The following is a 20,463-nucleotide window of genomic DNA, read 5'->3' on the forward strand; positions in this document are numbered from 1 at the left end:
GAAAGGCTACAAGTAGAATGAAGGTCATTTGGGAGGCTGAAAATGTAGGTCGAGTTCAAGTTCGTGGAAGGAGCACCCTGCCAACACTGACTTCCTTCCCCTGAGGTTACTGTAAGAAGTTGCCTGTTTCAGTCAGACGCTGAGAAGCCAACTTCAGGTCCCAGAATGCTCTTCATGCGTCTCCCACACACAGATCATCAGTCAAACTGAAACAGCATCCCTCTGCATCCTTTCAGACCCCCACATGAGTGAGTCAGAGCCATTTCCCAGCCTCCACTTTCTGCTCTCACCAAAGGCATGGTTCAATAGAACTGGCCCCTGGATAAAGCCAACTGTCCAGAATACTCTAAAAAGAGGTCTCAACACTTGAACCTCCATTACTGCTCTGCGGCATGAACATTTGCCAGGAGATTAGAAATGGGTAGACCATGTGCGTGTTAGTCGCCAAGTTGTGTACGACACTTTGCAACCCCGTAGACTGTAGCTCACCAGGCCCCTCTGTCCATGGAATTCTCCAGGCAAGTATACTGGAGTGAGTGGATTGCCAGTCCTTTCTCCAGGGGATCTTCCCTACCCAGGGATCGAACCCAGGTCTCCTGCATTGTGGGCAGGTTCTTAACTGTCTGAGCCACCAGGGAAGCCTGGGTGGACTATAATCAATAATTTCTTGAGTGAATGTCCTCCCAGCCTGGAAATACAAGTCTTAATGAGGCTAATCAAACATCCACATTGATGAAAACTTAGCCATGCAAGAAAGAAAATGAAGATTCAGTTAGTTTCCTATCACTGCTGTAACAATTTACTGCACGCTCGGTGGCAGAAAATAGCACACATTTATTCTCTTACAAGTGCACTGGGTCAAAGTCAAGGTGTCAGCAGGGGATCTGTGTCAGGAGGGGCTGTGCTCCCTCCAGAGGCTCTAGAGGAGAACAGTTTCTTTGCCATTTGCAGCTTCCAGAGCTTCATCCCTCGACTGTGGTCCCTTCCTTCATCTTCAAAGCACATCACTCCAACCTCTTTTATCAGTCACATCATCACATCACATCATATTTTGTCCTCAAATCTCCCTCTGCCTCCCTCTTATAAGGACATCTGAGATTACATTTAGAGTCCACCACAACAATCCAAGAGATTCTCCCCATCTCAACCACCTTCATGTGATCAAATCTACGAAGTCTCTTTTGCCATTTAAGGTAACATTCACACATTCCAGGGATTAGAGCGTGAATATCTTTGGGGCTGTAATTCAACCTACCATAACATGCAAGAAAGAGTTTCGAAGAAGAAAATAATCAGACACACCCTACAGCACTGTTAACACAACTGAACATAAGATTCTCTTGATTATTTAGGAAACAATATCTAAGTTTTTCCTCATTAAGAATATCAATGATCACCATATTCTAGGAGCACAGAAATGCTTGTGAATATAGAGTTCTGGAGAATAAATGAAGCCAGAAATTCAGCTCTTTGACTTCAGAATAAACTATAAGGTATGGAATCATTTTTGTTCAGTAAGAGTGCCCTAAAATCTTTGAAATCTTAGAGCAAATAGTAGAGAATTTGAGAATTTATTTTCAAGAGGCAAGCAAATTTTTTGTTTTGCAATAGATGTATCTTGAAACTGCCTTTTTTTTTTTTTTTTTTTCTGAGAAATGCAAACAGTTGGGTCATTTAATTATGCAAATATAAAAGAGAGCAACTTAGGAATTAGAGCTCCTGGGGATTAAATTGCTTTCTGTAAAAGGTGATTTTAAAGGTCATTTATACCGTAGTCAGAGTTCCATTTCTGCAGACTATGTCCTTTGCAAAAAATTCTTATCAGTATTCTGTGTTGCTTACCCTGTTGTTTTTTAATATACAGATCTGTGTTAGTGAGATTTTCATTAGCACTTGTTGAGATGGCCAAAAATGCTGCAAAGATATAAAGGCACAATTTTAAACTCCTGCTGGGAGACAGAACCAAAGATAGAATTGAATTAGGCATAGCTCAGGTTGCCTGGACTCACAAATTTAAGGCTGAATGAACATTTAGAAAGTGCAACAATGCTGGGCTATTGCAATCTGAAATAATTGTTCTTGGGGCCTGACTTGATTACTATGGCCATGTAGTAAATTATCCCTCAAATTTCCTGGTATAAAGCAACCATTTTAAGTTCAGAGCTAATATTATATTCAATGGTGAGGGGTTGAGAGCTTTTCCTCTAAGATCAGGAACAAGACAAGTGTTCTCACTCTCTTCACTCCCATTCAACATACTACTAGAAGACCTAGTCTGAGTGATGAGGTAAGAAAAAGAAATACGGGGCATTCAAATTGGAAAGGAAGAAATAAAATTATCTTTGTTTTCAGATGACATGACATTTTTTAGAGAAAGTCCTAAAGACCCATGAAATAACCATGCAATCTAATCAACAACTTCAGTAAGACTGCAGGATACAAAATTAACATGAGGAAATTAGTAGCATCTTTATACATGAACAATGAATTATCTGAAAAAGAAATAAAGAAGCAATCTCATTTACAACAGCATCAAAAACAATAAAAGACTTAGAAATAAATTTAGCCAAAGAGGTATAAGATCTGTCACTGAAAGCTATGAGACAATGATGAAAGTAACTAGAGAAAACACAAATAAATAAAATAATATTCCTATGTTCATAGATTGGAAGAATCAATATTGTTAAAATTTCCATACTACCCAAAGCCATCTATAGTTTTAATGTACTACACATCAAGATTTCAATGGAATTTTTATAGAAATAGAAAGCACAATCCTAATATTCATTTGGAACCATAAAAGACCTCAAATAGCCAAAGAAATATTGAGGAAGAAGAGCAAAACTGAAGGCATCACACTGCTGATGTTAAGCTGTATTATGAAGCCATTGTAATCAAGATGGTATAGTATAGACACAATAGGCATACAGACCAATGGAATAGAATCAAAAGCCCTAAATAAACCCCATGCACTTATGATAAAGTAATTGATAAAAGAGCTAAGAACATACTAAATGGAGAAAAGACAGTCTCTTCAATAAATGTTGCTGGGAAAATTCGATATTCACATTCAAAAGAATGAAACTGGACTCCTGTCTTACAGGAGTTACTCATAAAAATCATCTTAAAATAGACTAAAGCTTAAATGCATTATATTTTTTAAAAAGATTTACATTTAAGACCTGAAATCATTAAACTCCTAAAAGAAAACATAGGTAAAAAACTCCTTGACATTGATTTTGGCAATGAACTTTTAGGTATGACACCTAAAACACAAGCAACAAAAGCAAAAATAAATAATAAGTGGGACTACATCAAACTAAAAAACTTCTGCACAATAAAAGAAACAATCAACAGAATTAAAAAACAACTTATGGAATGGGAGAAAATATTTTCAAATCACTTGTGTGAAAAGGGGTTAATATCCAAAATATATAAGAAACTCATACAACTCAATAACAAAAAAAATCCAATTTAAAAATGGGTAAAGAAACTTATTGTGTGTTCCTGAACCCCAGTTGCACCATCTGGGGGTGGGGGTTTCCCTCACATCTGTATTTAGTAATTCTCAGACACAAGCTGGGTGTCGTGTAATTCAACTCAATCCTGACACCACCTACTCCAAGATAGTGATAGATTCCACAAGGCAAGGGTTCAGTCCTACAGGACTCCACCAAACCCTCATCACAGGTGACCATCACAAACCCAGGTTGTTACTTGTGCTTCTGGCCAACTTGCTACAGATTGGAAGTTCCCATGACCCCCTTGTAGAGTTTGATTAATTTGACAGAGTAGCTCACAGAACTCAGAGAAACATTTTGCTTACTAGATCTCCAGCTTATTATTAAAAAAAAAAAAAAATGTAACACAGAAACAGCCAAATGGAAGAGATGTGTAGGTCAAGGGATATGGAAAGGTTGAAGAACTTCCATGTCCTCTCTAGACTCATCAAATTTTCTCCCCAAATTTTCACCTGTTCACCAACCCAGAAGTTCTCTGAAGCTAGTCCTTTAGGGTCTTTACAGAGGCTTCATTACATAGAATAGATTCAATTTCACAATGTATACATATGCCAAATCATTGTGTTATATACCTTAAACTCATACAATGTTACATGCCAATTATATCTCAATAAAACTGGAAAAAATTAAACAACCATTTCATTTCAATCACAAAACTTTAAGAAGGGCTTAACCGGGCTCTCGGGATATTATGAGCAGGATGATTTCCTGGGTACAAAACCCATATAGTCACATAGGATCCTCAGCTTAAATAGGTGCAGTGCTTGGTTATATTCTTTGCTTAACATTCTTAATTTTTTAACCAGAAGTTGTGCACTTTAATTTGTTACTGGGCTCCACAAACCCTGTAGCTGGTCCTGCTCATGAGGTGCCTTCAAATACTGGCTGGGCTTATGGTCCTTTAAATATTGAGTTGGCTAGAGTGAGCAAGATGGCTCCCTCATGTGGCTGTCAACTGGGAGTGCCCTGGGATTGTCAACCAGAGCATCTGTATATACTGGTGGCTCAGTGGTAAAGAATCTGTCCGCCAATGCAGGAAACGCAGGTTCAATCCCTGGGTCGGGAAGATCCCCTGGAGAAGGGAAAGGTTACTCACTCCAGTATTCTTGCCTGGGAAATCCCATGGTGGGCTACAGTCCATGGGGTCACAAAAAAGTCAGACACAACTTAGGGACTACACAACAACAAAATATACACCACATCTTCTTCATCCATTCATCTGTTGATGGGCACTTAGGTTGCTTCCATATCTTGACTATTGTAAATAATGCTGCTATAACCACTGAGTTGCAGGTTCAAATTAGTGTTTTGGTTTTTTTCAGATATATCCCCAGGAGTGCAATTGTTGGGTCATATGGTAGCTCCAGTTTTAGTTTTTTGAGAAACCTCCATACGGTAACTGTACCCAGTAAAAGTCATTCTCAGATGACAAGAACTTGAATTCATCTAAATTCTCAAACCCAAATCATAGTGCTTCGTGGATTTCTCAAAGCTAAGCTACACAGAAAAAGAAAAGAGTTGTTTTCTTCTACACTTAATTCTATGTTTTCAAATGTTTTTCAAATGTTTTCAAATACAGTAACCAGAAATTTGGCATCCCATATGCAGATGTAGTCAAAAGCAAGTGGCTTTCTTAATGGATCTCACTTGAGGTTTGAGGTGACCGCAGAAGGTAATCAGGAGTTTGACAAGTGGTCTGTGGGAAATCAGGGTATTTTTTCTCACAGATATTGAAAAGCCCAGTAGTGTGGAATAAGCAGATGCCCAGGGCTCCAAGAAATTCTAGCCTGATGGATTAGTATTTTCAGAATTTTCCATGAGTGGTGTGTCCCTTCCAGGGAGGCCCATCGCTCTCAGACCCCACCCCAGCTTCACCACAGGCAGTCCATCCAGAGCTATGCCGCCCAGATCTGGTTTCTGTCAGAATCACGAGAATGTGGGTTGTGGGAAATGGTTACATGGGTTCTGGTGTTGTCCCCACCACAAACAAGGTCTGGTCCTTGCCTTCAGGCCATGCAAAGGGCTGTGGTGTGTCACCTACAGACACATGTAAGAAAACCACAGAAATAAGCCAGTGGAGTAGAAAGTCTCTGAGTTTTGCAACAGCCACAACTTCGAACAACTCATAAACCCATCTTTGCCTGGTACATTGATTTACTTGACTTTGAAAAACAAGAATTAAAAGGTGGGAGCATTGATTCACAGCCCTTGCATAAAGGGGTTGTAAGTAAGACTAGTAACAGCTAGTTAGAGCAGGAAGCTGCTTGATGTTTATTATTTCATTTAATCTATACCACAATCCTATGAGGCAACTATTAGGATCATCCTCATTTTACAGTTGAGGAAGCTGAGGCTCAGAGAAGTTAAGTAACTTGCCCAATGTAGGCTACAGTGAACATTTGGGCCCCAGGGGAATTTTATTAATGAGTTAAATCTATAGCTTCCTCCATAAAGGATCAGATTTGTGGTTACCAGAGGCAAGGAGTAAGAGAAGGGAGAATCAGACAAAGAGGGTCAAAATGTACAAACTTACAGTTATAAGATAAATAAGTACTAGGAACGTAGTGTGCATGCATTCTAAGTCATTTCAATCATGCCCAATTCTGTATGACCCCATGGACTGTAGCCTGCCAGGCTCCTCTGTCCATGGGATTCTTCCAGCAAGAATACGGGAATGGGTTGCCATGTGCATTTCCTTTCCTGGGGCCAAACAAAACGGGAAACAAGTTCTGTGCCTCTTGGGATAATGACAGTAACTAGGCGCTCACCATTTCCTGGGTGCTCAAATGTCTTTTATACTTTTTGTTTCAATTACATTACACTACTATTTTAAATAGGTGTTACCTTCCACTTCACATGTGAGGAAACTGTCTCAGAAGAACTAATTTGCCTACATTTATACATCCAGAAGAGAGTAGAATCAAGATTCAAAGTTAAGGGTTGTCTAAACATCAAATGAAATTTCTACCTTTCTTAGAAAAGAAAAGAAAACCAAACCAATTTCATAACGTTTCTCCTTATGCCACCCCGTAAGTACAGATGATTTTATTCAGGTTTGGGGAGGAGGAGAGAGGAAGAGAAAGAAATGAGAATGTGTTTTTCCACTCAGCCAAGTCTTCATATGTATGAAGTGGATATCAAAAGATAAGGCTATGTGCTTTGAAGTTTCCACGTGGAAAGATTTCCTTTCTCTACACACTATACTAGTGGTTGGTTTGGACACCAGAACCACTCAACTTGACTACTTCTCCTACAGGCAGAAGAAGACACTTCCAAGTCCCAGATAGCTGGGTGCAGAGTTGAGGAGCTCAGGAGGGTCTCAGGTGGTTGCCAGGGGAAGACAGGGAGCCATCATTCCCTAGGGACCTAGGCTAGGGAAGCTGGAGACAACAGGGTGCAGTGCGCCACCTTGTGAGGGGGGAAGGATAAGCTGTAACTCAGGGCTGAGCCTCCAGGGGGCGCCATGTACAATGTACTTGGAAATGGGGGCAAGGGAGGTCCTTCAGTCCCGGTTCCCAGAGCCAGCCCAAGGCCACAGAGAAATGACTGCTATGGGTCCTTATTGAAAATGCTATAGAACCAACATGAAAAGTCACGAGCTTGAAGTCGGTGAACCTGTTTCTGTCACTAATTACCCAAGTGACTGACCTTGAGCAAGTCATCTAATTCCTCTGGGCCTCATCAGCAAATGAGAAAGGGAGACAGGTGATCTACAGGGGCCCCTCCAGCTCTAACTTTGTGAGTCTACCACAGAAGTTGCCTTCTCTCTGACCGTCTTACTGGCCTTCCAGTTTTTACCCCTTTATACACTTGCCACCAAAATCCTCCTATGAAATAACAGCTGTGCTCTTTCCACATCTGTAATAAAGCATATACCATCCACCGTGGGCCTTGTCCTTCGCCTACTGCCACGTTCATTCATTCATTTACTCAATCTTTCTTTCAAGAACTATTTATGCGTATCCCCCACTATGTGGGCTTTCCTGGTGGCTCAGATGGTAAAGAATCTGCCCGCAATGTGGGAGACCTGGGTTCAGTTTCTTGGTTTGGAAGATCCCTTGGAGGAGGGCATGGCAACCCACTCCAGTATTCTTGCTTGGAGAATCCCCATGGACAGAGGACCCTGGCATGCTACAGTCCATGGGGTTGCAAAGAGTTGGACACGACTGATTAAGCGCAGCACAGCACCCCACTAGGTACCCCCACATTATCCCAGGCATATGCTGTTCCCCAGCACACAAAGGTTTTTTGAGCCTCAGTGCTTTTGTTTATACTGTTCCCTTTGCTAGGATTGCCCTTCTCTCATTTTCTTCTAAGTAAGTAACTGTTAGTTGCTCAGTCCTGTCTGATTCATTGCAATCCCATGGACTGTAGCCTGTCGGGCTCCTCTGTCCACGGAATTCTCCAGGCAAGAATACTGGAGTGGGTTACCATTCCCTTCTGCAGGGGATCTACCTGACCCAGGAGTCAAGTCCAGGTCTCCCTTATTGTGGGCAGATTCTTCACCATCTGAGCCACCAGGGAAGCCCCATTTTCCTCTAGAGGAATTCAATCATCCCAGTGCAAAAGTCATTGCCTCTCTGGAATGTCCTGATGAGCTATCGTCTTCTGTGTCTTCTCTAAATTTCAGACTTTGATCATAGTACTTGGCACATTGTTTTGAAATTACATGTGACCACATGTAATGAGATAATATCTTAATACACACAGACATGTATTTTTTCCCTCAATGTCCTTCACCTCTATATTTCTCTCGCCACTCAGTTGGAAGCTTTCTAAATGTATTACCCTCAGGGTAAGGCTATTACTGCCAAAATGAACAGAGAAAGGTCCATTGCACAGATAAGAACACCTATATGGACTTGTGGGATTCACAGCAAATTCATGAAGCTGATAACTATGAGAGAAAATATTCTTTTAGATTCCAAGAGGCTGAGCACTTTAAGTACGAACATCAATGTTTATACCATAAGCAGAAGACCCCGCAGCAAGAAGAAGAACCCACTTACCAGTGACTCCAGCCCCACCCCCACCTACAGACAGTAAAAGTTGCCCCCACTAAAGAGTGCAAAATGGCTTCTGAGCTCCTGCCTCTGCCCATCCTCAGACCAAGTTGCAGATGGGAATGAGAACTGATGTCCTATATCCTCTCTGGAAGGCAGCAGAATGCAGATGTGTCCTGAGCAGGTGGTGTGTTTCAGTGAAGGAAGAAATGTGGTGTATCTGGGCAAGAGAGGAGAGGGACCAGTGAGCCTCAGAGCAGTAGGGAGACCAGAATCTCAGAAGCTTTGTGTCCTCAAGAAGCATAAGCGATGCATGAAAGATCACCAGTGACCCCAGATGCAGTGACCACCATGGCTCTCGTGACCAAGGGGCTCTGTGGGCGGCTGCTACCAAGACGGTTGGCTGCCCACCCACCATGTGCATTTCTTACTTTTCTTCGTGTCTACAGTGGCTTCCATAGTGGCCAATGGATGTTCACTTTGTAAAATAATACAGCCAGGAAGATGGAGTAATAAAGAGTTATCAGAGAATGTGAGCTCTGTTTTCACCATTTTTCCTTAACTTTCCTGGTAATCCCCAAGAATCACTAATAATAGAGTAACTCTCCAAGGCATGGCAAAACAGAGGGAAGACTGATGGTTGCCAAGGGCAGAGGATGGGGGGAATGGGCAGATTTTGGGTGAAGGAAACATACTTTCAGTTATGAGATGAATAAGTTCTGAGGATTGAGTGTACTGCCTGATGACTGTACTTATTAATAACAATATTGTATTCTTGAAATTTGCTGAGAAAGTACATCTTAAATGTTCCCACCACACCCACAAAAAAAAAAAAATACCTAGGTGAAGGGATGGAAATGTTATCAAACTTTATTGTGGTAGTACTCATCTCTCCATACATACATGTATCAAATCATTACACTGTACAACTGAAATTTACACCAGGTTACTTATCAGTTAAGTCTCATTTAAGCTAGGGGGAAAAAAACTAATATTACCAAAATCATTCACAAATAATAATAGTAATTCTGACACTAGCACTCTGATGAAACATCAAAAATAAATGACAGCTATATAGAATTTCATAATCTTCAGGTTCACAAGGTTTGTGAATACAAGCTAAGACAGAACACAAAGATCTCAAGTGTCTTTCAACCATTAACAGTTTATTATATTAGCCCCTGATATATTAATTTTTCTCCCAGAATTTTATATAGTCCGTACATCATAAATACCTGGAGAGTTTCCTTACAAGTATAAATATCAGACCAACCTCATCTGTATTTAGCAATTTTAATAAACATGTGCTAGACCCTTAGCCCCACCCTTGCCACCCACCCCAGCCTACACAGCCCCTCCCACACTCTCTTACATTGTGGTTACATATCTGTTGCACTCTGTGACCCAGAAGTCAGTTTTGCAAGCAGAGCCCCCACCCACTGACTGTATGACCAGGAGATGGTCATCATAGCACATAAGCAGAATGGGACCTGCATTCTCCTCCATCTATTTTTAGGGGGTTGGGACATTGGAACATCTCAGGACAATATAAAGATTCTGACGCCCCAGAAAATGACTCTATCTAACACGAAGCCTGGAGGATCCCATGCAGATATTACGAAGAGACCTGGGAAGTGGAGGGAGATGGGAACCACGCTGGACTCATGACAGAGTGCTGGCTAAGCAGGGGCGTTTCTACAGCTTCTTCAGCTGAGCTGATCTGCCACCCTCGAGTCACCCACGTGGCGGACCACGGGGGTGACGCAGGTGCAGCCCACAGTCACCAGCACCTTTTCCAGCCGGAACAAGCCAGGACAGCCCTGGGGCTCCCTCCGCAGGACCAGGAGCTCCTGCTGGATGGGGACGGAGTTCAGGGACCAGTCTTCCTCCCCCTGGGCGTTGATGCAGCCAGTGTGTCTGCACTGGGCCTCCGCGATCTCTGAGGGGAACCGGTTGGGGTCCCGGGTGATGCTGTAGGAAGAAGCAGGGAGAAGTGGATGGTGAGATCAGGCAGGAAAGATGCACAAAGCCCCGCGGCACTGGACGCCCACCTGCAGGAAGGCGATGCAGGGTAACACGGGGCTGCAGCGCAGGCGCAGAACACACAGCCTGGACTCAGATGCCGGCCCCTGGCGGGGTGCTTAACTCCCTAAGTCTATGTTCCCTCAACTATAAAACATTGGCATCCATAAATGTTAGATTTTTTAGTTCCTTTTTTTTTTTTTTTTACATTTTTATTATGAGAGCCATCTTTCATCCTTTGATTAGAGATTGAACATCACTAGGAGGTCCCCCAATATACAGTCTCCAAAGCCTGCTGCTTGGGAAAGAAAACCAAAGCCCAGGGGGGTTGTGAATACAATGCCTTCTTTCAATTTCTCCCTCCATGCCAGGAGGCATAAAGGTCAATCCAGCCTACTAGCCACAGTACATACTCCCTTTCCGAGGAAAGGAAATACATGCGGGCAGCCCCAGAAACACTTCTAATAGTCCCCAGACTCTGTTTTCATACTTATATTTAGAGCATCTAAATGAAAGTTTGGTACTCCAAGAATCTCTGTGTAAGACAAAATCCCAAGTCTGTATCCTGAACATCCCCACCTAGCATCTTCCTTCCCCAGCTGGCCTTTCTCCTCCACTCTGCCCTCTCCACTCCTTGAAGATGGAAATCCAATCTGAGTGGCTTTCTCTGAACTGACTTTTCTGGTCCCCTCCTTATCCCCACACAGAGACCATTATGTGGGCTGCTTTAAAGAGCCCTCTCTTCCAACACACAAAAAAGTTTCTCAGTTCCAAACCCAGGGCTGCATGAAGCAGAAAAAGGCAAAGCATCAGGAGAGGTTGGAGGCAAAACAGGCTTTTGAGCACATAGGAGGACTTAGCCCAAAGTAGCAAGAAAAGGGGAGCTCCCAGGAAAAGTGGGATTTCTGCTTTTAAGAGTCAATGTAAGGACTCTTATTTTTTCTGTATTTTTGAACTTCTTTACTGTATGGTTAGAATAAATTAACATATTTTCCCAAAGAACGTGGAGATCAGTCTCCTCGGCACGTACTTGTAATCCCAGGGGGAGATGGAGCGGTTCTGCAAGTTGTGTGAGAGGAGACTTCCCTGGCTCTGCCTGCGGATGCGGATGTCAACCCTCACAGTGTGGTCTTCCAGAGGAGGGCAGAGGCCAGGATCCCCAGATTTGGGGGGTTTCCGAGCTTCCCCCTCCCCCAGGAGGGTGAGTCCCAATGTCAACAGCAGCAGGGACTTGACCTGGAAGTAGATGAGAATAAGGTTGGTTAGGGACTCTATGGTCATTTGCTGACAAGAGACAGGTCAATGCTTCAGCTGAACTCAGCATCCCTGGGACAGGATCAGGGCTCCTCAGATTGTCTCCTTCCTGGCAATGGGAGCAGTCAGACATGAAGATTCCAGGGTACCAACCTGAGAACTAAACTCTTTAGCCTGGTGAATGCACCCTCCACAGTTTGAGAGCTTTTGAACAGGGAGACGCAAGGATATCAGGATCTGAGACTGGGTTTAAATCCTGACCTGGTTCTCTCACTGAGCCTCTGCTTTCTCTTCTTTCCAGCCAGAGTGTAACACTTGCTTTATAATAATATTTACAAGATTAAATAAAATGTTCTTTGTAATGCAGTTATAATAAAAAATAGAGCCTTAAGAAATGATAGCTCTTCATTTCCAACCTCACATCCATAAATCCTCCGCAAAACCCTTTGTCCCAACCATTGCTGTCCCCACAGCCCCAGCCATCTAAATTTCCCCCTTCCATCAAGGACCCACTCAGACGTGGTCTCCTCCAGGAACTGTCCCAAAAGTAGTTCAATTAGAAGTATGTTAATTGCCCTCAAATGATAAAGCTTTTACCATCTAGCACTCAAGCAGCCCTTCTTTATTGTCTGGACATCTAGTATTTATGTTCACACACGTCTTCACCTATTAAACGGTAAGTTCCTACAGGAGAATATGTCATGGAACAGGTGTTTCAAAATACCTTCTGGATGAATGAAAGATCTGGTAGACGAATGAATGAGCAAAACAATTCATTTAAATTACCAACGTAGTTAAGCTCAACGCATTAAGAAAAACACCGTGCAAAACCAAATATAGCAGAGTTCCCATGATCCACGCCGACTGAAGGAAGCAGGGGCATTAAGGACATACAACAGAGAAATAAACACACATCTCTTTAGCTCCAGAACATTTATTTTTTATACTTACTTTGAAACATTGGTTTATCTGGCATTACAGGAATGCACAAAGAAAGCGCTTTGTGAAAATCTAATTAAAATAAGAGCTAAAAATTTCTCCAGCTTCCCTTTGTCAGAACCCCATGGTGACCACCAACCCTCACTGGGGATGGACAAGGCTCATCAATGACTCTCAACATAATGAAAGTGAATTGCTTTCATCCTTGGGGCTCCATGTTGGTCAGATTCACACCTTCCGTGAGTCAGGGTTGGGAAGGTGCCTAAATGTGTTGGTTTAAATTGCCTTCAATTTTTATCTTTTGCAGATGCTGGAGGCAAAAAATGATAAGAGTAAACCAAAAGGTCATGATGCTGTACTAAGGTAACTGATACTAAAAAAACCTGTAAAGCGAGATTGACCCAGATAAGCCCGAATGGGCCTAATTTGCCTCCAGATAATCAGCAGATGTCTACTTTCATCTCCCATAATCATTCATTCATTCAACAACTCTTTCTTGTCTCTGGAGTGTGATGATAAAGGACATGAGCTCTGGAATCAGAAGTCCTGGGTCCACAGCCTAGTTCCAGGACTCTCACTAGCTGCAACTCAGTTTCCTCCACCAGAAAATGTGGTGATTAAATGACAGGATCCATAGAAAGCGTGAAGAGCAGGGTTGGGATTTGGAGAGTATTCAGTACAGGAGCTACTGTTAGTTGACCTTTCCCTAAAGATGGGAAAGATATGGAATTTGCCCTCCTGTACCTTCTGTCTACACAAAGCACGATGATCCCGTATTGTAGGACCTCAGTTCCCCAACCAGGGACTCAACCAGAGGTCATGGCGTGAAAGCCTGGAATCCTAACCACTAGGTCACCAGGAAGCACTGTGAAGTTTTAAAAAGTAAAAGGAAACCTGCTTGGACAAGAGGGTCCTTAGCTTTCCGAGCATCACTTCCTTAAATTTCTTAAGTAAATCCCTCTTTTGTGTCTCCTCTTTCATTTTTTTGTGTCCTATTCACTGACTCATTTCCAATTTTCATTATTGACGCTTTAGAGTAAGTTACCTTGGCGTTACCAGGTTTATCAATGATTACCAAATATAATAATGAATTATAATTCTAATTAGTCATTATTACATTTGCATGTATCTTTAGAGTATTATAGAAAACACTTTCACATCTCCATAATCTCTAGATTCTCACACCTACCTTGAAGGATAGGTAGAGCTCATAATTAGTTACCCCAATAAGGCAGGTGAAGAAGCTCTGTCTGATGCTCTCCAGCCTGCTAGTGCCAGCCTGAGGACTCGAACGAGGTGTCTGTGGTCAGTGTTGCCACAGCCCCTGAAGCTCCTTACTGTTGTCATCAACACAGAGTCACCCACAGTGTTTCATCTCAGCTTTGTCTCACTAGAGGAGCCAGGCATTTTAAGCCATGTGACAGCCGTGTCAGAACTGCGTCAGTGTCGTAGGTCATGTAGCTTTTTATCAGAAATCAGATGAAATCTGCAAATCACTCTAGTGTGCTGCATGAAGCTGTCGATCTGAAACTGTAGATTTCAGTGGTTATGAAACACAGACCAGGGGCTGGATAAAATTCGTGCTGGTTCTTAAGAATGATACACAGAAGCGCACTTCTCTGAGAGGCTCAGATTATTTTAGTCCCAGATTCTTCTGTGCTGGCTTTCCTGGGGGCTCAGTGGTAAAGAATCCACCTGCCAATGCAGGAGATGCGGCTTCTATTCCTGGGTGGGGAAGATCCCCTGGAGAAGGAAATGGCAACCCACTCCAGTATTCTTGCCTGGAAAACTCCATGGACAGAGGAGCCAGCAGGCTACAGTTAATAGGGTCGCAAAACAGTCGGACAACAATTCTTCCATGCCATCTATGAGGCAGGCAAATGGACATCACGCCTTCTCTGTCTGATAGGAAACAGAGGTAAGAGAAAGCGCCAACGGAAGGTGGGCAGTGTCAGGACACCGACATGCTCAGCTTAACCCTGTACTTACTCTACTATGAACTCCCCTAGGAGAATATCTGAACACTTGTCTCTTGAACTCACTTGTGATTTGTGCTCACCCCCACGTAGAGATGTGCTCCAGAACCCAGCCAGCTCCTAGTCCATGAGATTTGCCTCACCTCTCTATTGAGGATGTCCCATGTGCCTGCGCCTCCAATTTCTAATATTATTCTAAGGTCCTTTGCCCTGTCATATTTCTTGCTGACAGTCCAACAGATTTCCTCAGAGAAACCAGAAATAGACATGGCTTTAGAACACAAAACTATCCAAAAATTTGTTTAAACACAATGGCTTTAAGTTCAGAAATCTTGCTTCTAAACCATTCAAGGGCAGAATGTTGTACTTGAAGTCATAAACCTAGATTCATGTCCCTTTTCTTGGGCATACAGCATCCGATGATGTTAAATCACTTAAATTCATTGAACTGTTGTTAATCTGTACAATGGAGACAGCAGTCCCAATTTGCTTCATTAGGTTGGTGGGAGATTCAGAGGTAAAAATAATCACATAATTAGTATTAGTATTTAATACTCTAATTTGAAAACATACATACCTCCTAATGTTTATAGGGGCACTGTTTCCAATAGCTGAAACACAGAAGCAATCTCAGTGTCCATCGACAGACAAATGGAAAAAGGAGATGTGATACATATATACAAGGACTATTACACAGCCATAAAAAAGAATGAAATAATGCCATTTGTAGCAATATGGATGAACCTAGAGATTATCACACTAAGTGAAGTAAGCCAGAAAGAGAAAGATAAATGTATGATATCCCTTGTATGTGTAATCTAAAATATGGTACAAATGAGCTTATTTACAAAACAGAAACAGACTTGCAGACATATAGAACAAATGGATGGTTACCAAAGGGGAAGAGGGGTGGGGGGAGGATAAATTAGGTGTTTGGGATTAATATATGTACACTATTACATATAAGATAGATAATCAACAAAGACCTACTGTTAGCACATGAAACTGTATTCAATATCTTATAACAAACCATAATGGAAATGATGATCTATTTATGCTATTATATATAACTGAATCACTTTGCTGTATACCAGAAGCTAATACAACATTGCAAATCAATTTTACTTCTATTTGAAAAAAAAATACTCACTGAATTCTTTCTCTGTCCTTATTGTTCATTATATTAAGTGGCCAAGTTAACAGAAGCTATGACTGCAGAGATCTGCTATTTCAGGGTATAGGTTTTATCATTCTCAGTGATATCAACTAATCCTCCATGAGGAAGATGAGAGGATAATAAGTCACAGAGGAATAACAAGGCACAGAGAGCTTAGGTAACTTTTCCCATATCCCACATTTAGTAAGTGGTGAAACCAGGTCCCTCCCCCAGGAACTGTCCAAGTGCATCGCTAGGTGGTTTCACTCCCTGCATCCAGAGGCACTCCTTGTCTGCCAGTCATCTTGGGAGAATCATCACCCCTCTCAGGGCCCCAGCTTCCTTGGTTAAAATAAATCTATATAGATCCTAAAAGGCTGGCTAAGCTTCCCCAGGAGATAGGGCCAACTTAATTCTATAAGCAAAGACCATGTCCAGTTGGTGATGCCAGGAATTTCACAAACTAATGCCAACCATGCCAAAGCCATTGGTAAAGAGCTATGGTTTTCACCCCACTATAACGTCTGGCTACTTTTTTCTTTTTCTCCAACAGACCAGGGTCAGTATTAAAGTCAGCTCTGTGTTTTAAAGAAATGAAACCCCAAAAGACCCCAATCCAGCCTCATTTCTTAGAAATCTGCTCTCCTGAAATCCCAGGGCTGACTGCACCCGCACAGGGGTGATGCTGACCACTCACCACGGCCGTGTCACACAGGACAGTCATTGTCACTTTGCTCCGGCCGCTTGCGTTGTGCAGGAAGCTCCTTCTGAGCCCGTGTCGCCTTGTGTGTGCCAATGTGGCGCCAGCGAGAGTACCTGTCAGTTTTATAGCAATCTCTGTCCTTGTTTCAAGTGACCTGCTTACTGCCTAAGTTGTGGTTGCCCCAGAGAAATTGATGAATGTAGTGTTTTTTTGTTTTTTCCTATTCCACTTCCTGAAGGGGAGTCGAAGGGGGATGACGAAGAAAGGACCAAATCTTCCTCTCCTCTGCCCCACCCCCACACTCACTGCCCTCAGTTCAGTTCAGTTCATTGCCCTCACACTGTAGCAAATCTCTTAACTGATGTACCACGGAGATGAACCAAATGACAAACGGCTGTCATGGGTTTTCATGTTCTTCCCCAAAATGGCTAAGAACCTAGTCACGCACCTTCTGTTCTACTTTCCAGTCATGCAATGTGAACCGTGATTTAAGTGGACGAGTCATCCTTCGAGGAGATGCAGTATCAGACTATCTTTAGCTCCACTTTATGAATGGAAAAACAAAACCAACGAAATGAGTGGCATCAGTGAGAGAGTCAGAGTTGATATCCCCAGGCAGTTAGTTTCATGGTTTCCCTGAAGTAATTCTGTTTTAACCCCATGGTTAGACTCTTACTGGTGTTTAATAGACCGAGAATCATTATTCACAGGACATAAAAACAACCGTTACCTTGGCTCTCTCTGACTGAACATGATTTGATTTTTTTAAACAAAATGGATTAGCAAGTAGAGCCTTTAAGTCTCTGATGTGTTATTTTAGATGACCTGCAAAAAATTAATTTAGTTCAGTACTGGTCAACATTTATTAAGAACATGCTGTATGCTGGGCAATATAGCCTAGGAATACACAGACATTTCTGAAATAGCAATAACTTACTTTTTTAAATGTCCATTCGACTTAGTCACTCAGTCATGTTTGACTTTTTGTGACCCTTTGGACTGTAGCCCAGTCCATTTATAGTATAAGCCCTTCTTATACTATAAATCATGGACTAACACTGGGGACACGTGATGAATATATGATGAACACACAGCTGATTATAGTGGAAGCTTTTCACTAACTGGCCCTGTACCACCCATGACCCAAGCTATTACCAACTTTTAAGTTTCAGTAATTCACCTGAAGCTGTCATTCAACACAGCCGACTGAAGGAAAGCTACACAGCTCAAAATAGCCTGGAGTTAAAACTCCCCTCCAGGTCCTCCCCACCATTCTATACAGAATAAAGAACTTTCTCCCCTGAAGAAAGGAATGGACATTAAGATTGATTACTTTCAGCTCCCAGCCAATCCCAGTTTCCGGCCAGTCTTAGGAATTCCTTACCCCAGTGGTTGAAAGCTAACTAATCAAAAATAATCATGAGGAAAAACAGACCCCCTCAAAATGATACATCTCCACACATACATGTTTTATATATATACCTACTCTCTCTTCTTGACTTAGCGCCGCAGTCCAATAATCTGACTGCTGCCCCTTCTCGCCTCATTCAAGGTGATCTGTTCCTGTAAAGTGTCCGTCTCATGTTTTTTTTTTTTTTTTCTCGAACCTCACCTTCCCTAACTCCCTTACCTTACATTTTTTGGTGCTGAAACCCAGGGGTTGAGGTTTCCTCTCGTTCTCCACGGACGGCTCTTCGGAGCGTGGAAGCCTGCCAAGCTCACTTTCCTGCCCAGGCTTTCAAGACCTCCTCGAGAGGACGCCCTGTGCCTGCTGTGAGTGGTACAAGCCCTGTGTTAGGGCTTTATGGGTTTTTCACGTACCCCGAGGAATACTGGCCTCCTTCTCTCTCTTCCTCTTTTCTCTACATTCTCTTTTTCACGAGACCGACCAGCTCCAGGACAGAGGCCTTTTACCATTCGACCTCCCTCCATCCACCATGAATTCTCGCCTGACCCAGTAGCCCAGGTAAGCTCAGACAGTACTCTAGGGCGCCAGAGACGATTGTCCTTTCCGGGTTCCCGGGGAACCCTCCGGCCTAAAGGCCCTCTGGGGAGGGACTTGGGGGATGCCCCTCCCTCCTTCAGAGTCTCTCTCTCCCTTTTCCTGGTCGAAGGATTAGGTGACGATCTTTTCTCTCGACTGAACAGTCGCTAGCCATTTGCTATGGGGTCAAGCCAATCCATCCCACAGGATTCTCCCTTGGCTTGCATAAAATGAAACCGCAAACCGCTGCTCTTGACCGATCTCAAGGTTCATAAACTGGAGTCACTTTGTACTCACATTTGGCCTCAATACAAATTGGATAACCAAAACTACTGGCCTGAGTTTGGGACTTTCAGATCTCACTAACTTCCTTGAATGGAATGGCAAATGGTCAGAGGTCCCCAAATTCAAGCCTTCTGGGACCTTAGAAGCCGTCCTTCTCTCTGCAAGGACTGTTCTACCTATCAAATCCTTCTCTGTTCTCTCTCCCCCTCCATTACAAAATAATCCAAATCTAAAGCCCCTAAAAGGCCCCCTAAACCCTCAGCCCCCGATTGCAACCCGGCAGATGAGCCTCCTCCCTACAGCCCCAGAGATGAGGCTTCCGGAGACAAGACCCCACCCTCTAGTCCTTCCTCCTCCAAATCGGGAAGTGATGACCCCAAAACCCCAAAAGAGATTTCCAACCCCCTCCATCAACCAGGACCCAAAGCAAACATGTGTTTCCTCTCAAGGAGGTAGCGGGACCGGAGGTCCCTACACGGGTTCATGTGCCTTTCTCAACTTCTGATATGAGCCAGATTGAAGAAAACTTGGGATCTTTTTCAGCAAATCCTACTAGATATAGGAAGGAATTTCTCCACCTTACACAAGCATATCATTTAACCTGGAAGGATCTTTATTACATTATAAATGCCACTTTAACCCCTGATGAAAAGGAACGGATATGGCAGGCAGCCTGAGTTTATACTGATCAGCTCCATAACCAAGATAGGGTTCATCCATCCAGTGGCTGCTGACGCAGTTCCTTTAGCTGAGCCACGGTGGACACATCAATCCGGCAATGCTGGCCTCCGGTACATCATATGATCACCTGTTTACTATAAGGAATGCTAAAAAGCTCTCACATTCATGTTAACTATGATAGGATTAGGGAAGTGACCCAAGGATGAAAATCCTGCCCTTTTTCATTCACGGCTTACTGAGGCAGTCCAGAAATGCACAAACCTCCATATTTCCACCCCCGCCGGACTCCTATACCTACATGTCCAGTTCATAAGTCAGTCAGCCCCCGATATTCAGTTAGAAAAGGGCCCTGAGGGAGGGGGGATTGGGACGGGGAACACATGTAAATCCATGGCTGATTCATGTCAATGTATGGCAAAAATCACTATAATATTGTAAAGTAATTAGCCTCCAACTAATAAAAATAAATGAAAAAGAAAAAAAGAAAAAGGCCCTGAAACCCCTCAGCGAGATCTCCTAGAAATAGCCTTTAAAGTTTTCAGTAATAGAACTGCCATATGACCCAGCAATCCCACTCCTGGGAATACACACCGAGGCAACCAGATCTGAAAGAGACACGTGCACCCTAATGTTCATCGCAGCACTGTTTATAATAGCCAGGACATGGAAGCAACCTAGATGCCCATCAGCAGACGAATGGATAAGAAAGCTGTGGTACATATACACAATGGAATATTACTCAGCCTTTAAAAAGAATTCATTTGAATCAGTTCTAATGAGATGGATGAAACTGGAGCCCATTATACAGAGTAAAGTAAGCCAGAAAGATAAAGGCCAATACAGTATACTAACACATATATGTGGAATTTAAAAATATGGTAACAATAACCCTATATGCAAAACAGAAAAAGAGACACAGATGTACAGAATGGCCTTTTA

The 20,463-nt window shown here is 42.8% G+C and overlaps 1 protein-coding gene across 1 annotated transcript; it reads right to left on the reverse strand.

Annotated features, from left to right (window-relative positions):
* Positions 1-9,915: 9,915 nt before the first annotated feature.
* On the reverse strand, positions 9,916-16,655 carry IL17F (interleukin 17F). The gene is made up of 3 exons (XM_061146117.1): positions 16,569-16,655; positions 11,577-11,782; positions 9,916-10,495 (listed from the first exon to the last, which is right to left on the reverse strand). The coding sequence occupies exons 1-3, from the start codon at positions 16,593-16,595 to the stop codon at positions 10,231-10,233; spliced, it is 498 nt and encodes a 165-aa protein (XP_061002100.1). The 5' UTR covers positions 16,596-16,655; the 3' UTR covers positions 9,916-10,230.
* Between the last annotated feature and the right edge of the window lie 3,808 nt (positions 16,656-20,463).

The sequence above is a fragment of the Dama dama genome, chromosome 7 (assembly GCF_033118175.1).
Source record: "Dama dama isolate Ldn47 chromosome 7, ASM3311817v1, whole genome shotgun sequence".
NCBI classification, from domain to species: Eukaryota; Metazoa; Chordata; class Mammalia; order Artiodactyla; family Cervidae; genus Dama; species Dama dama.

What these genes read in the sequence shown, in the direction of transcription:
- IL17F (XM_061146117.1), bottom strand. Translation starts at nt 16,595, where the DNA reads ATGACTGTCCTGTGTGACACGGCCGTG. An exon ending in TCCTGTGTGACACGGCCGTG is followed by an intron (nt 11,783 to 16,568) that starts GTGAGTGGTCAG and finishes ATCTACTTCCAG; the next exon opens with GTCAAGTCCCTGCTGCTGTT. An exon ending in ATCTCCCCCTGGGATTACAA is followed by an intron (nt 10,496 to 11,576) that starts GTACGTGCCGAG and finishes TTCTTCCTACAG; the next exon opens with CATCACCCGGGACCCCAACC.